At 31.7% G+C, this 18071-nt stretch overlaps 1 protein-coding gene across 3 annotated transcripts in view; it reads right to left on the reverse strand.

The window, feature by feature from the left end:
* The window catches only part of LOC107436500 (sodium-dependent glucose transporter 1A), a 34310-nt gene that overhangs the window by 13478 nt on the left and 2761 nt on the right, over positions 1-18071 (reverse strand). The window contains exon 2 of one of the 3 annotated variants that reach the window (XM_016048247.4): positions 14495-15110. Coding sequence is in view for 1 of the 3 variants with exons in the window: in XM_016048244.5 (XP_015903730.3) it covers positions 10328-10333 (6 nt within the window). In the remaining 2 variants the exon portion in view is untranslated. Of the gene's footprint in view, positions 1-1451; positions 1508-10327; positions 10722-14494; positions 15111-18071 lie in introns of those variants that run through there. The other 2 variants (XM_016048244.5, XM_016048246.4) reach the window with 2 other exon arrangements.

The following is an 18071-nucleotide window of genomic DNA, read 5'->3' on the forward strand; positions in this document are numbered from 1 at the left end:
CGATACGGAAATATCCCCCGATCTGGTTTTGTGGGTGAAGTTGTGATTTTTGTGAGTAGAATTTATAACACCTTTCTTCTGAGTTGCTGGAACTTCCAAGTCGAATGCCTTCTGTGTCGAAGAACAATTAAGAAATTACAAGCAAAAAGTCTAAAAAATAATAATGTTTAGACCTCTTCTTGAACGAAAGGTATACTTGCTTTCTTAATGCAATACTAAATGCAAATCTCGAGGGTCGACATAAAGATGGTTGGCGTAACAGAAAGTATAAATTCTATCTACCGCACGTACGGCAACATGGATGTAGTCTTTTTCGTCCTGTTATGCAATGTGAAACGATTTTTTTTAGGGGGGGGGGGAAATAAATTCGATGCACATCAAGAAAGTCTTTCAAATTCTAGAGAAGCAGTTTCATTTTATATCAAAATTTCAAGCTGCACTTGGTGAGCATTCACTTTTCAAAAATTTAAACCTATCACACAAAACTGATTGCACTAAAGAAAACAAAAGTAAAAATAACACTTAGTTTCAAGACACATACTTCCTGGAATTAAATATCAAAATACTTTTCATGTTTTTTGGTACAAACAACTTCATATGACTAAAAGGTATCATGTGATTGAAAGGTACCTTGCAGAAGGATATCAAACGATAACTTTTTATGACTCAACCAACTGGTGGTCGACGAAGCACATATACTCCGCTAAGTAGTCCAAACGATCCTTGTTATTTAAAAATTAATTTGTCTTATTTTTTTAGCATATTATTTAAAAATATAAAATGAGTTTATCTATTACATTAACAATCAGTGATAAACTGTTGTAGATATATTTAATGAACTCCGTCTTATTTATTATTCTATTCTTAATAAATTCATTCTTATTATTCTATTATCAATAAACTATTTTTTAGTAACTTCATGCCAATTATTCTATTTTTAATGAAATTATTCCATTTTGAACAAATTCATTCTTATTATTCTACTTTTAATAAATTCACGCGTATTATTCTCTTTTTTATGATCTCTTTATTATTCTATTTTAAATAAATTCCTGTTTATTATTCTGTTTTTAATAAACTTGACTATTATTCTATTTATAACTCAAGCATTATTATTGCATTTAATTGTTCTGATTATTAAGATAAACGTAGAAAACTAAGGACTAGAAAAAAATAGGGTTGTCAAGTGCAATATTTTTCTTTAATCTAAATATCAAGCACAATAATCAGTTAAAAAAATATTTCACCTTCATGCTATGCTAACTATTAACCCATATTTTTATTTATTTATTTTACTTTTATTTTTTAAATTTTTATTTATTTATTTTATTTTTTAAATTTCTATTTATTTATTTTTTTTATTTATGCCTCAAGAATTCTGAAAAAATAATGAAAATAGTCTAACAAGATTAAAGCTCAACAATAAAAAATAAAAAAAGTGCATAACTTACCCCAATGAATGGAAGTTACGGAGCGCGGCAGCAGTTGCTGCTAGATCGAGCTCGCAATTATAAAAAGGAAAGACAAATAGACAGCAATGATTAAAATACTCAATTTTAGATTGCTTTCTTTCATCATAATCATTTCACATGAGTCTTTAAATACTTTTAAGAGATGCGATGATGGCGTCCAAAGCCCTTTTGTGACCTCAGGACTGATGACGTCACAGGCATTTATTAAACATTTCCCTGGCATTGAAACTAGAGATTTTTTCGTAAGTTAGAGAGTTATTCTTTTTAAACTCTCTCCCATCACTAAAAACACGAGAAAACAGAAGAAATAGTAAGAAGAATGACGGAAGTAGCAGATCTGTTAGGATTTCCCTCGCACGTTGATTGATGGAAACGTGACGTGATGATGGAGATGGCTTCCATCGTTTCCAATACACGTTTCTAGAAATTTGTAAAAAATCATCGACCCTGTTCTCAAGGCACTTTTGCGATCAACAAATACAATCCGATGGAAGGTTCCACGACTATTTTTTATTTATTTATTATTATTGTTTTGTTTTTTTAATAGTTTTCGATCAGAAGAATTGTCTTTCATCGCATTGTATTTTTTTAAAAATAATTAGTAAGATCTAGCAGTGCAATAGGAAATTTAAGTAATTTTAAAAGAAACTCATTTCGTCCTTTTTTATGTAGAGTTGCATACAGTTATTAGTATCCAGTAAAAATAGGTTTTAAGCCTGATATCATCTGGAAAAAAAGTTCAATCCAGTGAAAAACTGATATCTACCCTCCTCTTACTAAAATATTAAAAAAGTGCACGTTGGATTTTAAGGGTGGGGGCTAAGAAAGTTGTCATATAGGCGAGTCATTCATTAAATTCATTAGCAGGCACTTTTTAGATAATTCGGTAAATTAGCCGAATGAATTTGGTTTTCAAATTTATAAGTGAAAGTGTAACTTTGTGTTGTCGTTGGCCATTAAGGCACAGGGGGTGTGATTGTTTTTGCTTTCCAGTGGTGCCATCTATGGCCAAAAATTCGACTTCTGCCACATTCATACGTCACACCCGTTCATACATCCATATATTCATCCACAGATCGTAATTTTTGTCTGAACCAGAGAGCGAACAATAACCAATTTAGTACCCCCAGAGGTATAACTTGTTATGGGACCATGGAGAACATTGTGACCCGACAAACTTAACGTGTACCAGTCACAATTTTCTAGTCTTCGTCTGGCTGGATTCGAACTTCCGTTCTCACCAGCGTGCGTCCAGAGCCCTACCAATCAAGCTGTCCTGGCCCCAAAGCAGAACTTATAATTCATTTATTATTCTCAACTTTTTCAATAATTTTAATGATATTGCGCCTTTTTTTCCATTAAATCTTTTAAACATAGGCTTTAAAACGTTCAAATGTGTAACTAAATTTGTGATATTTCAAATTGTTATAATTATTCGAGATATAATTTTTGTTTACATGATTATAAATATTTGTTTTAATAACTTTTATAACATCAAAATCATTTTTCCTTATCTTTTAATCTATCGGACCCTAGCTGATCGGAATTATTATAAATTAGTCAGACTTCGATCAATGTAAAATTTTCTTCGATTCCTAACCCCCAAACCCTGCTAAAATCTTAAATGCATATTAGATACTAGGGGGTTAAGCCCCCATGATCACTGACGCTCATCGACCCCGATGATTGCTGTTCCTTGGAATGAAACAGTTGAAACTATTCAGTTAAAGAAACTATTCAGCAAAAACCATGAAACTATTCAGCACCTGGCTAGGAGAGTCCATGGAGGCTAAGGCTCTACAATTTTGAGTCGGACGGCATGATGGTGGCAACGTGGTCATGATGGCACAGCGACTGCCTTTACTTTCCTAACACATTGGTATCACGATGGCTCTGTGCCATCGACGCGATGTGTCACGATGGCACGGATTCATCACGGCTCTTTTGCAAACATTATATTATGTGGAAATAGGCTTTTCAAGGTCACGCTATTTTTCCACTCTCCTCACCTTTCCTCTCCCCGTTACCATGGTTTCGGTAAATCTTGCTTTTTCCCATGCCGGTATATTCTAAGTACGTACTGTCATGGGAAAAAGCGAAATTCACCGAAACCATGGTAACGAAAAGGGGAAGTTGCGAAAATTGCGTAATCTTGAGACGCCTGTTTTATTTACGAAGAGTGTAAGAATGTAAAATGCATTATAAGAGAAATCTTTCACGTATTGAAGAAGTACTTGGGGGAAAAAAATAATTTTTCTCGCATTGGCTTAAAACATGTGGCGATCGATTGCTAAATTTCAAGACATCCCTGACCCTGACACGAGTCGAAATAGTTCATTTGTTCTTAAATTTCGTAAATAGTTTCTGTGCAAGGTTGAATCGCAACACTATTTTATCGTCACGTCAATTCACACCCACAACGTAGTTAGACGTCATTTGCAGAGCCAGAGGTTAAATGAATAGGTTATGTACGTTATACATTCGAGCAAAATTTTTGAAAACAAAATATTTTTCCCCCCCAAAAAATAGAATATGCTAGTGAAACAATCCTAAACATCCGAAGAATTAATTCTTCTTATTTATTTTTCTCGGTGAATTATTTTTTTATATATCCAAAATAGGAAAGTGATTTGTTTGATTGCGTCAAAAAAGTTATTTGATACAATCGTTTTGTTTGATAAGTCGTTTCTGTAGTTTCTACTGGGCAGTATCAAATTAACCTTCGGATTATTCTGAATCGAACGATCTTTAAATAAAGGAGGGAAAATTATACTAAATTTTTTTTAAAGAAGGCGTACAGTGCGCCAAACAAAAAACGGATCACCATGAATAACTTTTGATCTAACGATTGGATCTTGACGTTCTAGGACTCAATCTTTTAATGGCTCGAGAGAGTGACTTCAAGTATGCTAATTAATAAGTGCAGACGATAATTATTGCGCCAAACAAAAAACGGATCACCATGAATAACTTTTGATCTAACGATTGGATCTTGACGTTCTAGGACTCAATCTTTTAATGGCTCGAGAGAGTGACTTCAAGTATGCTAATTAATAAGTGCAGACGATAATTATTGCGCCAAACAAAAAACGGATCCCCATGAATAACTTTTGATCTAACGATTGGATCTTGACGTTCTAGGACTCAATCTTAATGGCTCGAGAGAGTGACTTCAAGTATGCTAATTAATAAGTGCAGTCGATAATTTAAGTTACGAAATAAGACATAAAAACACACTTTCTTTGAATAAACATGCCTTTTTTTGACAATTTCGGGGGGTAGCCACAATTTGGGAAATAAGGTCCCCATAGTTTGGTCAGGAGAGCGTTTCCAAGTGTCGATCCCTTAATGATAATTATTTTGCTATATCTCGAGAACTTTTTTCTCTCGAGAACATTTCTTTTGCTATAGCTATCGAAAATTTTTGAGGCACAATTATACAATTCGTTTATCTATAGGTAATAATCACGCAAAAAATCACTTTTAGTAAATATTTATCATTTAAAAAAAAATTGAATTTTATAGTATACAAGTTTTTGCATCATTTTGAAGAATATAATTTTACATAAAAAAAAATACAAAATTGGAACAAAATCGTTCGAATAGTTCCTTAAAAATTTAATTTTAAATATCTGACTTTTTTTTTAAATTCAATTTCTCATGAACTTTTTTCAACCATTTTTACTGAAATTTTTGTATTTTGCCATGTAAAATTGTGTTCTTTAAAATAATGCCAAGAATTTGATACCTTACTATTCAAAATATTTTCCACCATTAATTAATAAAATAATAAAAAATTATAAATGTTTACAATAAATTATTTTTTTGCATGGCATTACTTTTGGACAAACGAATTTTATAATTATGTGTAAACATTTTTCAATTCGCTTAAAAAATTTCCGAGATCTAGCGAAATACGCTAAAAGTAAAATTAATATTAAGGGGTCCAAACTTTGGAGCGCTCTCCTGAACAAATTATCGGGATGCATGTAAACTCTCTTTACACACATAGTATCCCCAAGAGATTTTGAGCGCGCTGATTGGCTTTCTCGGCAACGCCATCTGTGACGTATGGCTATTTCATTCTGCCATGCTTGTTATTTTCAGCATAGAGTGATTTCTATACTCCAGCTTTTGCGTACAAACTTCAAATGTCAGTTTTTTCAACAGAGAAACTGCCTTCTTCATTGAAAAATGAAGTAAAAAATAGTTCCTCAAATACCATTACCCTTAGAAGTAATGTTCTAAATTTAGACGATTGCAATAAGTGGGTAAGGGCATTTGGGGAACTTACCAATACGAAATGGAATTCTAGAACATCCAAACCTCATGGAAAAAGGTTTGTTTGTAGGTAAATAACTAGTTTAGTTATTTTTAAAAAAAATTTGTATTTAATTTTTATGAGAACTGCTTTTTTCGTTAAATTTATGATTATTACATACATGAATTCTTATGAAGCTAATATCCTTCTAATTTATTGAATAACATTGAAATCGAATTTAATTGCCTTGCTTAATTCTTATACTCACTATAAAATGAGAATTGAATAGTTTTCACTTGATATTTATTTAATTAAATTAATGTTCATCGAATTAAATTAATATTTTATTTATTTTTTGTGGATTACTAAAATTAAATTATAAAATTTTTAATTTAAGATTTTTTAGTGGCGCCATCTATTATTATAAATTATAAATAAGTAGGCATAATGCACATCTCTTATTTTTAACTTATTTTTAATGTTTTTTTTGTTGTTGAATGTTTTATAATACCGAAAAACTATTAATTGGCATCTAAGAAATCAAGCAGTTGTCTTTTAAGATGCCTCTTTTATTATTTTTTGATTGCATAATTCCCATCAAAATAAAAGTCAATGATTATGAATTGTCATTAAATTAATACCATAAGTAATTAGAGAATAAATTTACAATAATTCTCTCTTTTAATTCTAGTACATTTCCATTGGATTGTAAATATTTTTTTATTATTTAATTGCAGGAAATTATTTGTTTGTCACCACAGTGCGTTTATGAAAGTGCCACAGGAGAAATGTAAAAGAAGTTTTTCAAAAACTTTTACAATTTTTTTGCTGAATTATAATTAAATTTTTTAAACATTTTAGAATATTTTCCTCTAAGATATAAAATCTTTTTTAAGTAATCAAACATAATTTTAAAAGTTTTTATATACGTTTTAAAATCTCATATAATAAATTCAAACTTAACTGAGTGGTTCTGCAATCATACTTAATAAATTTAAGTGAGAGTTTTTAATTTCTAAGTGCATAAGGATATTCACAATGCTACTCAATTTGAATATTAATCAATTATTATATATATATTACATAAAAGCTAGCTAATAAAACTTTAATTTATGATAATTATTATTATTATAATTATACTAATATTATTATTAATTTTTATTATACTAATTTGATTTTTTACCAAAACATGATTGTTTACCTTGCATTTAACTAAAATTCATAACATAAATGTTAAAAAATATTAGCATAAAATTTAAAGCAAATTAGATTTAAATAAATGTGTTATTATTAAAATACAATTAATAACGCTGTTTAATTTTTTGAACAAAACTTTAACATTTGTCATAAAATTAGTATGAGAAATGTACTGGAACTGATTTATGATTGATTTACATTTTGGGAACAAACTACGGAGAAATGTTATTGAGGAGGAGCTACAAAAAGACTTAACAGAAGGCAATGCCGAGAAAGCCAATCAGCGCTCTCAAAATCTCTTGGGGATACTATGTGTGTAAAGAGAGTTTACATGCTATCGGCATCCTATTTCCGAGATTGCTCCTACCCCCGATATTTTGGAAAAATCCGAATCCGATGAGGAAAAGGTATGTTTATTCAGAGAAAGTACGTTTTTGTGTCTAATTTCTTAACTCAAAATATCGTCCGGACTTATTAATTCACATATTTGAGGTCCCCCCCTCGAACCATTAAAGTGGGAGAAAGTGAAAATCCGATCATTAGATCAACAGTTATTCAGGGAGGACTTTTTTGTGCACTGTATATCACATTTTTTTAAAAAGAAAAATAACTAAAGCAGAATACTTTTTAAAATCTATTAAGAAATTGGAAGTAAAAAAAATTAATAATCTTAATATATTTTTCTCTTATGTGGTTCCATAAATCTTGATATTTTTCTGTTGGAAACATTATTATTAATTTTCTCTTCGTTGCCTTAGCAAATAATTTGAGGATCACAAAAAAATTTATTATGCTTTATTTGGGCGTTAGGTTGTCTTAGTAGTAATTTAAGCAGCGTTAAAATAATTGGTTATGCGTTAAGTATTTAGTTAGAATAATTTTGTATTTTTAGAGGGATAAAAACTTAGTTACAAAGTATTTATTTCGATATGTTTTTATTCTTATCTAAAACGTCTGTAGAAATTCTGAATATAAACAGTGATAGGGTGCCGCATACTGTCATAACAATTACTGGTACCGAAGTTTGCCTCTGCGAGTAATAACACAAAGATATTGGATGATACTCAATTTATGACTCGAGAGGTGAGTGAGGAAGTAGTACAGCACTTAATGGAGCATTGGGATAAATTTTCTATTTCATGTCGTGACAAAGGTGGAAATAATTTTAATATTTCTGCTGTCTACAGTGTTCTCCAACCCCCGATCCGTGCATCAAATGGTACCGGCCGCCCATTTCATTGAAACTGAATTTAAATTCCTAGGCTTATACCCCAAATTAAAAATATCTGTGTTCCGTTAAAATTTTATTTTTTTAAAAAAATGAGCCCCCGAAGGTGGTGACATAAATTTTTTAATGTTTTAAAACGATTACCGCCAGATGGAACCGTCTCATTGCAAAGAAACAAGCTCAGGGTTCTCATTGATTTACCGTTCTAGTATGTTAAAATGTTAAATCACTTCATATTTATTTTTTGGTGCAACTGCATTTTATTTTGAAGGCATGTTTAAGTAAAATTAAATTAAAATTATTAAATCAAAATAATCTAAAACATAAACAATCAACGTCCTCCCCCCCCCCCCTCAGAGGGCCGCGGTAAAATTATCAAACGTTGACAGGTCCGCGATGATAAAAAGGTTGGGGAACACTGGTCTACTGGACTGAATTGAGTACTTCACTTCAAGAAGAAGAAGACCTCTCATACCCACACACGTGACCTATGACGTCAGCGCCAGCTAATCTTTGTCAGTAAAATGAGGCATTAAAGTTGAGCTAAGTTTCTCTACACGAGTTAAAATGCTAATTAACAATTAGCTAATTAGATAGAGAAGAGCCGTATCGCACATCGAATGAGTTGAAATAGAATTCTTTCTCGTCTGCTTTTCTTTTATTTAACCTAGAATTATTATTTGTTTATGTATTTTATTGTGACCGTGATATATTTTTTGTTTTGTGTATCTGGCAACTTCAATGCATAATTAGTTCATTTATGTTTTACCTGGCTCCATGCCTATCTTCGCTTTAAGAAATATAGTGAAAGAATTGAAATCTTTGAGAAAGAATCTTTTTGAACGCATATAGAATGTGTCACTTAAGAGAATTGGTACTTGACGGGATTGGCTTACTCGAAATAGAATGGAAAGAACAGTTGCTAAAGTTAACAAATGCCACGTTTCAACAACCCCCACTCTACCTCACTTGCAGTTATCCCATTATTTCAAATTATTTCTGTTATTTAATAGCTGCCGGACAGATTTTAAATCATTTATAAAATTCAATACAACTTAGACAATATCGTGAATATCTGTTGAAAATAGTTAAAATTGAAATCGAAGTACTTGTGCGCGGGCAAAGCCGCGTACAACAGCTGCAGTGGTTACCAACTGGCGGCCCGCCTAGCCTTTTTTTGTGGCCCGCGAACTAAAGTATATTAGTTGTCATTTCTTTGCTGATAATTTTCGTAAAAAATATATTTGAGTTTAAAATACTTTTCATTCGTTTAAAAAAAAAAAAAAAAAAAAAAAAAAAAAAAAAAAAAAACTAATTTCTTCATTTCTGTGAAATTTAACATACCAACGGTGCAAAAAAAATTATTTTTTAGGTAAAAATCTACTTATTTTAATCTGTAATTCAATTTTGTTTTGTACAACTTGATAAAAATCTGCCAGTTAGATTTAATGTTCCTTCAAACATAAAAGAGTCATATATAAATTTTTTATAAAGTTGCTGCCCGCCATTTGATTGATGGTTTTAATTGCGGCCCCGGACCTCATGTAAGTTGGAAACCCCTGAGCTAGAGAGTAAAAAAATAATTTGGTTAACATATTCTACTTAAAGTTGTAATTCGTTGTGTCATACGGCTTTGTATTTAATTAACTAATCGTTAATTATCATTCTAACTTATGTAGAGAAGATTGTTTCAACTTTAATTCGCTGGCGCTGACGTCATAAGTCACATGTGTGGGTATGGGAGGTCTTCTTCTTAGATTGAAAGTACCCAATTTGAACAGAAAAAATGTGATGCGAATCGATTCTGAAGTTATTAGCAAATATGCATACAAATTTTTAATATCAAAGATTTGTAAGAAGATTGCTGAGAGTTCAAAGTAGTTATTTGTTGAAGCAAATAATTCGCGAATGATCGAATGAATCTAGTTGACCTAATTATCGAAGGCAATAATTATTAATTTTCTCGTTTTTTTCCTCATAGGATTTCATATACTCCTTCCTAGTTTTAGGTTTCTAAGTGTAATAACTTCTCCATTGTATAATAAAATACAAAACTGTGTCTGAACACCTAAAACTATAACAATGGTTATTGGGACTATTATTAAAAAAGAAAAGCCTAAAAAAAAATGTTAAGTTGTAGTAAAGCAGACATAATGAAATTATACATACGTTCATATAGCCATCGTTATCCCAAGAAATATATCCTTTTCTACTGATTAGTTCTTTGACTCTAAGCACGAATGAGTTCTATTTAATCCTAATGCGAATCTTCGTACAACGGACACTGTTTTTTTTGTTTTTTTTAATAGTTGGTCTTAAAAAGTTCGAACATCTCAAAGATTCAGATATGTAGATCCTTAATTGAGAAGAATAATCATCTAAAATTGTCTTCATTTCATCGTAACGGAGATGTAGAATTATTCAATTAAATGTAGAGTTCAACGGCACAAGAGGCGCTTAACTGCGCCGCTACTCAAAGATTACGTTACGACGCTACAAAAACATTCAATATTTAAAACAAGAAGAAACTCGGGACGAGCACTAGAGTCGCAAGTACTAAAATAAATCCTATGAAATCCACGAGATGGAAAATTTGGCACTCTTTTCTCATTTCTGACGTCATACTCATAAAAAAAAGTAATTCTCTTTTGTTGTTAGGTAAAGGAGTGCAGATATTTATTTAACCTTTTAAACTTGTTTTGTTTGGCAAGCGACTTCAAAATGATAAACCCACCAAAAAATTAAAAAAATACAAAATAAACATATAATTTTTTCTTGCATAATCTGAAGTATTTTTTTTATTCAATTTCGTTTTATCTTCTTACGAATAGTTTTATTATTAATTATTGGTCTTTATAGTTTTAATATAAGGACCAATTTTACATCAAAAAAATATTTTTAAATAGAGTATAAAATATTAATAAATATAATAAAAAGGCATTAAAATTATACAAACATTTATTAGTGTTACCTATATCAGTGGTTCCTAAATGGTGTTCCGCGGAACCCCATGATTCTGTGGAAGAGTTACAGGGGTTCCGTGAGTTAGTATTTTTATAGCCACATGCAGCTGACCACCCAACTGGAGGATTCAGCTTCTGCACCCTAAAGGTCTAAAACAGCGGTTCCCAAGTGGTGTTCCGCGGAACCCTAAGGTTCCGTGGAAGAATGTAAGGGGTTCCGCAAGTTAATACTTTTTATAAGTGATGAGTTTTAAAACTTATGATTATATTTAGATCCAACCTATAATTCAGAATTTATTAAATCTTTTCGGATGCCTTTATGAAATTATTTCAAATTAAATGATATGGAAATGACATTTCTTAAAAGAAAATATACTCTCTGTATCTCAAAGTCAAAGAGACGTTGAAAAAAAATTCGAGATAGCGAGTTTTCGATAGAGCAAGTTCAAAACTAAATATATTCAAAAAAGTAGAAAAATATATTCTAAAATATTACTTTAAAAAGTAAAATCATGATATATGAGAATAACTATTAATAAATATGTATGTAATGATAGTTGACTGTAAGTCTAAATACATCAATGATAATTTTATTTTTAAAAGTAAGGCAAGAACAACTATGCATTCAATAGAAAATTAATTTGCAATAAACTTCCATTGTGATTTTTCCTAAAAAATTCATTTTCTATTTCGAAAATAACTTCCGACATAGTAAGGTTTTGAGAAGAAACCTTTCGACATTTTAATTTCAATTAACAGTAGGTGGATATATAATGCTAAAGGGAAAAATAATTATTTGACATAACAAGGCTCTTGAGATATAGAGAGTATATTGTATTTTTAGAAAAATGAATTGAACAAATTATGAAAAGAATAAACATTTATAAAATATTGCATTAGTACTACCTCTAACGCTTTTCAAATCAAAATAAAACAACTCTTTAATAAAGAAATGTTTTTTTAATAACCATTTTCAACAGCAGTTGCAGTTCCAGAGCCATAATTCGTTTGTTCTTATTCATTCATGTATAGATATCAAAAACAAATTCAGAACAAGACTAGATATAGAACAAGGATTGCAAATTTAACTGTCAGAAATTAAACCTAATTTATACTTATGGATCATAAAACATTGAAAAATTTTCACTCTTCAAATTAAAGATTGTAAGCTCAGTTTTCTATAGGTTATAAGATGCACTATAACCTTAATAAATTTCATAAAATCGGGGTTCCGTCGCGAAGTAATAAGTGACGAAGTCACTGGGTGATATAATTGACGAATAGAACATTTTTTTTTACTGATGGTGCGAGTGTGACGCCATTTTCTCAAAAACATGTTATCTACGTCGATGACAAAAATTTTTCAGCTCGTGATATTTTTGATTTGTTTTGCAACCTTTTTTTCAGCTAAACCTCCTCAGATACGAGATTTAAAGAAAATTCTATTTTTACACAGAAATGTATACCTTAGAAAAAAAATATTTTATTAAATAAAACTTCAATTACTTAAACTCTTTTTTCGTTTCTTTTAATTACATAAAAATAATAATTAATTTTTAATTTGTAGCATTATTTCAACATTTTTTTGTGTTGACTCAATATTTTTGTGTGTCCATGGTGTTTTCGGAAATTTGGACATCGACTAAATTGAGAAAGTTTAGACCCGATCTTGAAAATTGTTTAAAAACTTTAATTAGCCATTGTTGCAAATAAAACTGTAAGCAATTTTTTTTTAAGGTTTCATCATTCGTTTTTTAATGTTTCATTATTTTTTATTATCTTAGTGATCAAAGCGAATTGTATAAGAACCGGTGCTACGTCACCAAATAAGCATTTCTAATATGCATAAGTTTAGGAAATGTTGAAAAAAAATGAAGCGCAATTTATTTAAATTCTTTATGAATTTTAAAATTAAAAATATATAAAATAAAACTATTTTAAAAAATTATTTCCAGGTGTCATAGTCTTTTTAAAAAATGTATCTTAAAATGTGCTGCAAGAATTTAAAATAAAATTTTTAGAAAAAGCAGATGAAAAGTAGTGGCTTTCAAGTAATAAATAACATCAAATAAACCGTCGATTTTTTCATCAACTATAATCCAATTATATCAAGAATCAAATTTTATTTATTATTATATTATATTAATCAAATTATATTAAATTAAATGATATTTTTTAATTAAACAATCGCTTTGTCGGAGATGGAGAGTTTGCAAACTTTAAATAAATCAAAATATTCCCAGAATTTAATTTCGATTTTTGCGCTTGTAATTATTGGAACCACATGTTCAAACAATTACGAGAAAATTTACAATTGCGATGACGTAACTAAAAGAGAAACAAAAATTTTATTTGGCTAACTCTTTAATATCGTTCATAACATCTATTTTTAAAACAAAAACTTTGACCTCTTACTATATTGTCTTCTTATAAAATAGTGTTTCAAATAGTTAGAACTAAAAGAAGATTTCAAAAGATGAGAATTATGATTTGTTTTTCATTGGTTTTAGTTCCAGCATTGAAACTTTAAAATTAATTTAACATTCTAATTTAAGCATATTTTCAAGTTTGAGAATACTTTATGGAACTATGTATTCTAAAGGTCTTTCAGAACAATAAATTCAAAGATATCGGAACAATAAATTTTGATATTAGTATTTATTAAAAATATACATATAAAAATCATAATAAATATATTGTGTTATGAGAATAAATAAATTTACATTTTCGCATTTATATTAAAAAAATATCACATCATATAAATATAACATAAGAGATATGTAGAGTTATTACGTATATGATAGCTATTTGGATATATGATATATATATGTATGATAGCTATAGAATTATGAGTGTTAGCTTAATCCTTTGACGCAGATGGGACACCGGTGACCTTTATATATATATTTTTTTCTGACTCTCTAATTACAAGCAAAAATATATTTTGATATTTTTTAATTATAAAAAAACAGTTTGACATTTATTAAATAAAAGTCTGTTAGATAATTGGAATTATATTTGTACTAAAAGATAAAATCCAAAAAAAGTAGTTTAAAAATGTTTTTTTCATTCCTGTTCAAACATTTATCGATAAGTGTTTTTGTAAATAAAAGAAATTTCAATGACGAATAACTGTTTCTCTTACATGTAAATAACTGCACATTTGAAAAATTATTGTTTGGAAGAGAGCCATGTTTAAAAGATTTTACTTTAACGTAGAAAAACGTTTCATGTTGTATTTCATGACAATAAATTAATAAAATGCTATGTAAAATATTTTTACCTAAGTTAATACAAAATAATGAAGAAAAGTATGGAAAATATGTTTAATAAAAATTCTGCGCCAAAGGGTTAAGCAGTATATTTCACTTACCAAATATTGTGTCTCTTCGGCTACTGCAAAGGGTGATGGCTGATCATTGATTGCCTGTGTTTCTGACTCGACAAGGGCATAGCTGGGACCTCCATGGCCGAGGGGTATTGTTCATCTGCCAAACGCTTTGACGCTAAGAGGTATCGGGTTAGAATCTTCTCATGACCTTAGATGTATCTTTGTGTTCGCAAATTTGTTCTAACTCGTCTTCTTTAATTTGAGTAGAGTTTATAAATTGAGCATATGCAAGTGAGTAAATAAATAGCTGGATTGGCTGAAAAAATAAGATTCCAAACATCATAAGAGATGGTCGCAAGTTCGTGCCCGGAAGCCATCGAAGAACCTCAGCGCTTGATAACGAGTATCATGACCGATGAGGTGTTCTGGAGCGGTATTCTTGTCCATTGGGAAGAATTTTATCATTTGGCAATCCAGAAATATCTGTAGAGATCAGATTCAGATCTGCAGTCCATTACTGGCAATCGTGATGACTAGTAGACGCAATAGGTTCGAATCCTGGATGTGTCTATGTGCCATCCATCTTTAAGTTTTGCTATCTGCACTTCTTCAACTTCACAAGGATTTAGATGTCGCTCTTTGTACAGAACAGAGAAGCCTGCACGCGTATGTGAATAAATAAATAAATAAAAAAATAAGTGATTACCAGAATCCTAATTACGTATTACAGTTTTAAACGTAATTATAAGTAATCATAATGAACAATTATGATAGTTTGATATTAGTTGTTGATGTCGCTCGAGAGCTACACTCATGGGCTAAAAGCGATGACACGAGGTTTATCTTTTATTAGGACTTTTTATAATTTTATAACCGTTGTATAACAGCCGACCCAATTTTATGGGTTTAAGACTACTAATGTTCAACTCCGTAGCCTTGTCATTTTGAACCCAATCCAGAAGCAGCAGATCACCGAGATCAAGCATCACTAGTTGCGGTCAGTGTGCGGGTGGGTGACCACTTTGATCAGTCTGCGTAGGGACCGAGGGTGTGCGGTATTGGTCCTCGTTAAACTGTGCTACCGTAAAGTGCTCGACTTCGCGCGCAGGTCGTCGGGCTGCCGAAGCGGGGGTGCCATCCCCTCTGCGGAGGATCAAAATTGTGATGGCATGTCTTCGGATCATCCTCAGGGATGTTTCCCAGACCGTCGCCAATAGCCCATTGTGCAGCTCTAGTGCGACGTAAATGAACAAATCAAATCAAATCAACCAATCCAGAAGACAAGGGAACTCCTGGATCGAGTATTGGGAGAAATTGCCTTCGTGGTGGACTTTTTGATGGAGCTAACCAGCATTTGCGTTACATGGAGAGGAAGACCGCGAGAACCTCCCACGGTTAGTCTGATGGCAAGGGGACTCCATACCTGCCAACTTTTAATCTCGTCCAATATGATTTTTCCCAGTGGTAGTAAATTGGAATTAAAATTTCAATTTTAAGCAAAAAAAATACGTCGTATTGGAAAAGCCATCAGCTGACAACCATGATAGTAACGCATATTCATCTATATGCTTAATTTTTTTAGCAATAGTGGTGATCAAAATCATTTAGAAATTAAGTTTATAAAGGAAAATATAGTATATATTTACTACCACTTTAAATACAAAAATAAAATTTTACGCCAAATGCGTAAAAGTTGGCAGGTATGGGACTCTAACCTATGATCCGTCTACCACTGAGAATATTTCACGTCAGCACTGTGGTCGGTGCACGCCGGATGCGGAATTCGTATTGACTGGGATTCGAACCCGGTTCGCCTCATTGGAAGGCGCTCTATCCCCTGAGCCATTGCGGCTCCTTTATTATGACTTGCACTCAGACAATACACTAGCTCAATTTTGGTCGGAGTCGGTAGAAATCAACCTGTCTCCGTACCATGCTTCCCAATCGCCCAAATATGCTTGAGCTTTTCTGGCTTTGATATGGGGTAAAGCATTAGATTCCGAAATACTAACAATGCACGAACGGAGAAAGTGCAGTTTGATTAGATAACCAGCCTTCTGCACTGGGAATCGAACCCTGGCCAAAGCTATGCTAGTACAAGCCTCTACCGAGATGCCGACTGGGCGGACATTAATAATGCTTTATTTACAAAGGTACACTTTATGATATTAGGAGAAACTTTCTTCACAGACATGTTTGTTGCTTAGCAATCATAAGGAAGAGACTCTTATCCCCTAAGAAAATCAAAATTTAATTAATCTCACTCTTCCTAGTTGAATTTGATAAAATTTTTCTTTAAACAGTGAATTATTGAGCGAAAAATCCTGTGTACATCACAAAATTTTTCTTTGTAAAAGATCTGAGATCCTTCTAACTACCTCAGCGATTGAAATAATTTTTCAAATAATAAACTGTTTTTGTCAAATTCCTTAACGTACAATTAAGCTGTAGTTCATTTAAGTCGCACTAGAGCTGCACAATAGGCTATTGGCGACGGTCTGGGAAACATCCCTGAGGATGATCCGAAGACATGCCATCACAATTTTGATCCTCTACAGAGGGGATGGTACACCCACTTCGGTAGCCCGACGACCTGCGCGCGAAGTCGAGCACTTTACGGTAGCACAGTTTAACGAGGACCAATACCGCACACCCTCGGTCCCTACGCAGACTGATCCAAGTGGTCACCCACCCGCACACTGACCGTAGCCAGTGATGCTTGACTTCGGTGATCTGCTGGGAACCGTGTCTTAACGATCAGCCCACTGCGGGACCAACGTACAATTAAAAAGTGTGAAATAAAATTATCAGATTTTTCTGTGTTGATACCGATTTTTTCCCCATCGTAGCTAAGCAACGCACTCGCCTAAGAAAATATTTCCCACGGATTACTGTACTGAATGCCGTAGAACATTCTTGCAACTGTCCTATTATGCTTCACAGGAAAATGATGCTAAATGGAGTGTTTATCGAATTTTAAGTCACTGAAATGTGAATATGTTTCATATTTCAAGGCATCTGAATGGTTTTCACGTTATTCCTCCTTCCCCTCCCCCCCAAAAAAAGAAAATGCTCGTGCAGCATAACGGAAAAAGATTGCAATCATCGTTATGTCCTAGTGCCTCAGTGGGAGAAGCGTGCTCTCCCAAGTCATAATTAACAATTGTTAATTTAGACCCTGTATCGGCCAGAGTTTTGTTTGCTTTTTTGTCTAATTTCCATGGGTTCTTTAATTTTATTTAAGAAACTTGAAATGCAGGGTTGCTGTTCAAAATTGAATTTCACACAGATTTTTGCTTTATTTAAAAGTTATTAAAAATTAATGAAATATGCTTATACATTTTAAAAAATTATACAGAAGATATATTACATTATCATTTGTAAAATTGCAATGAGTGTTTGAAAAAATAAATAATCATAAAAAGTACAAAAAAAAAAGCTAAAATAAAGTGCATCTGAAAAAAATTGAGCAGTAATTTAAAAATAATTAGCAAAAATAAGTCTTTTGAACAATTGGGTACTTTCACTTCAAGAAGAAGATCACAATACCCACACATTTGACCTATGACGTCAGCTCCAGCTGATCGTTTATAAGGAAAATGGAGAGTTAAAGTGGAGC

The sequence above is a fragment of the Parasteatoda tepidariorum genome, chromosome 6 (assembly GCF_982258835.1).
Source record: "Parasteatoda tepidariorum strain Cologne lab strain chromosome 6, Ptep-v5.0, whole genome shotgun sequence".
Lineage (NCBI taxonomy): Eukaryota > Metazoa > Arthropoda > Arachnida > Araneae > Theridiidae > Parasteatoda > Parasteatoda tepidariorum.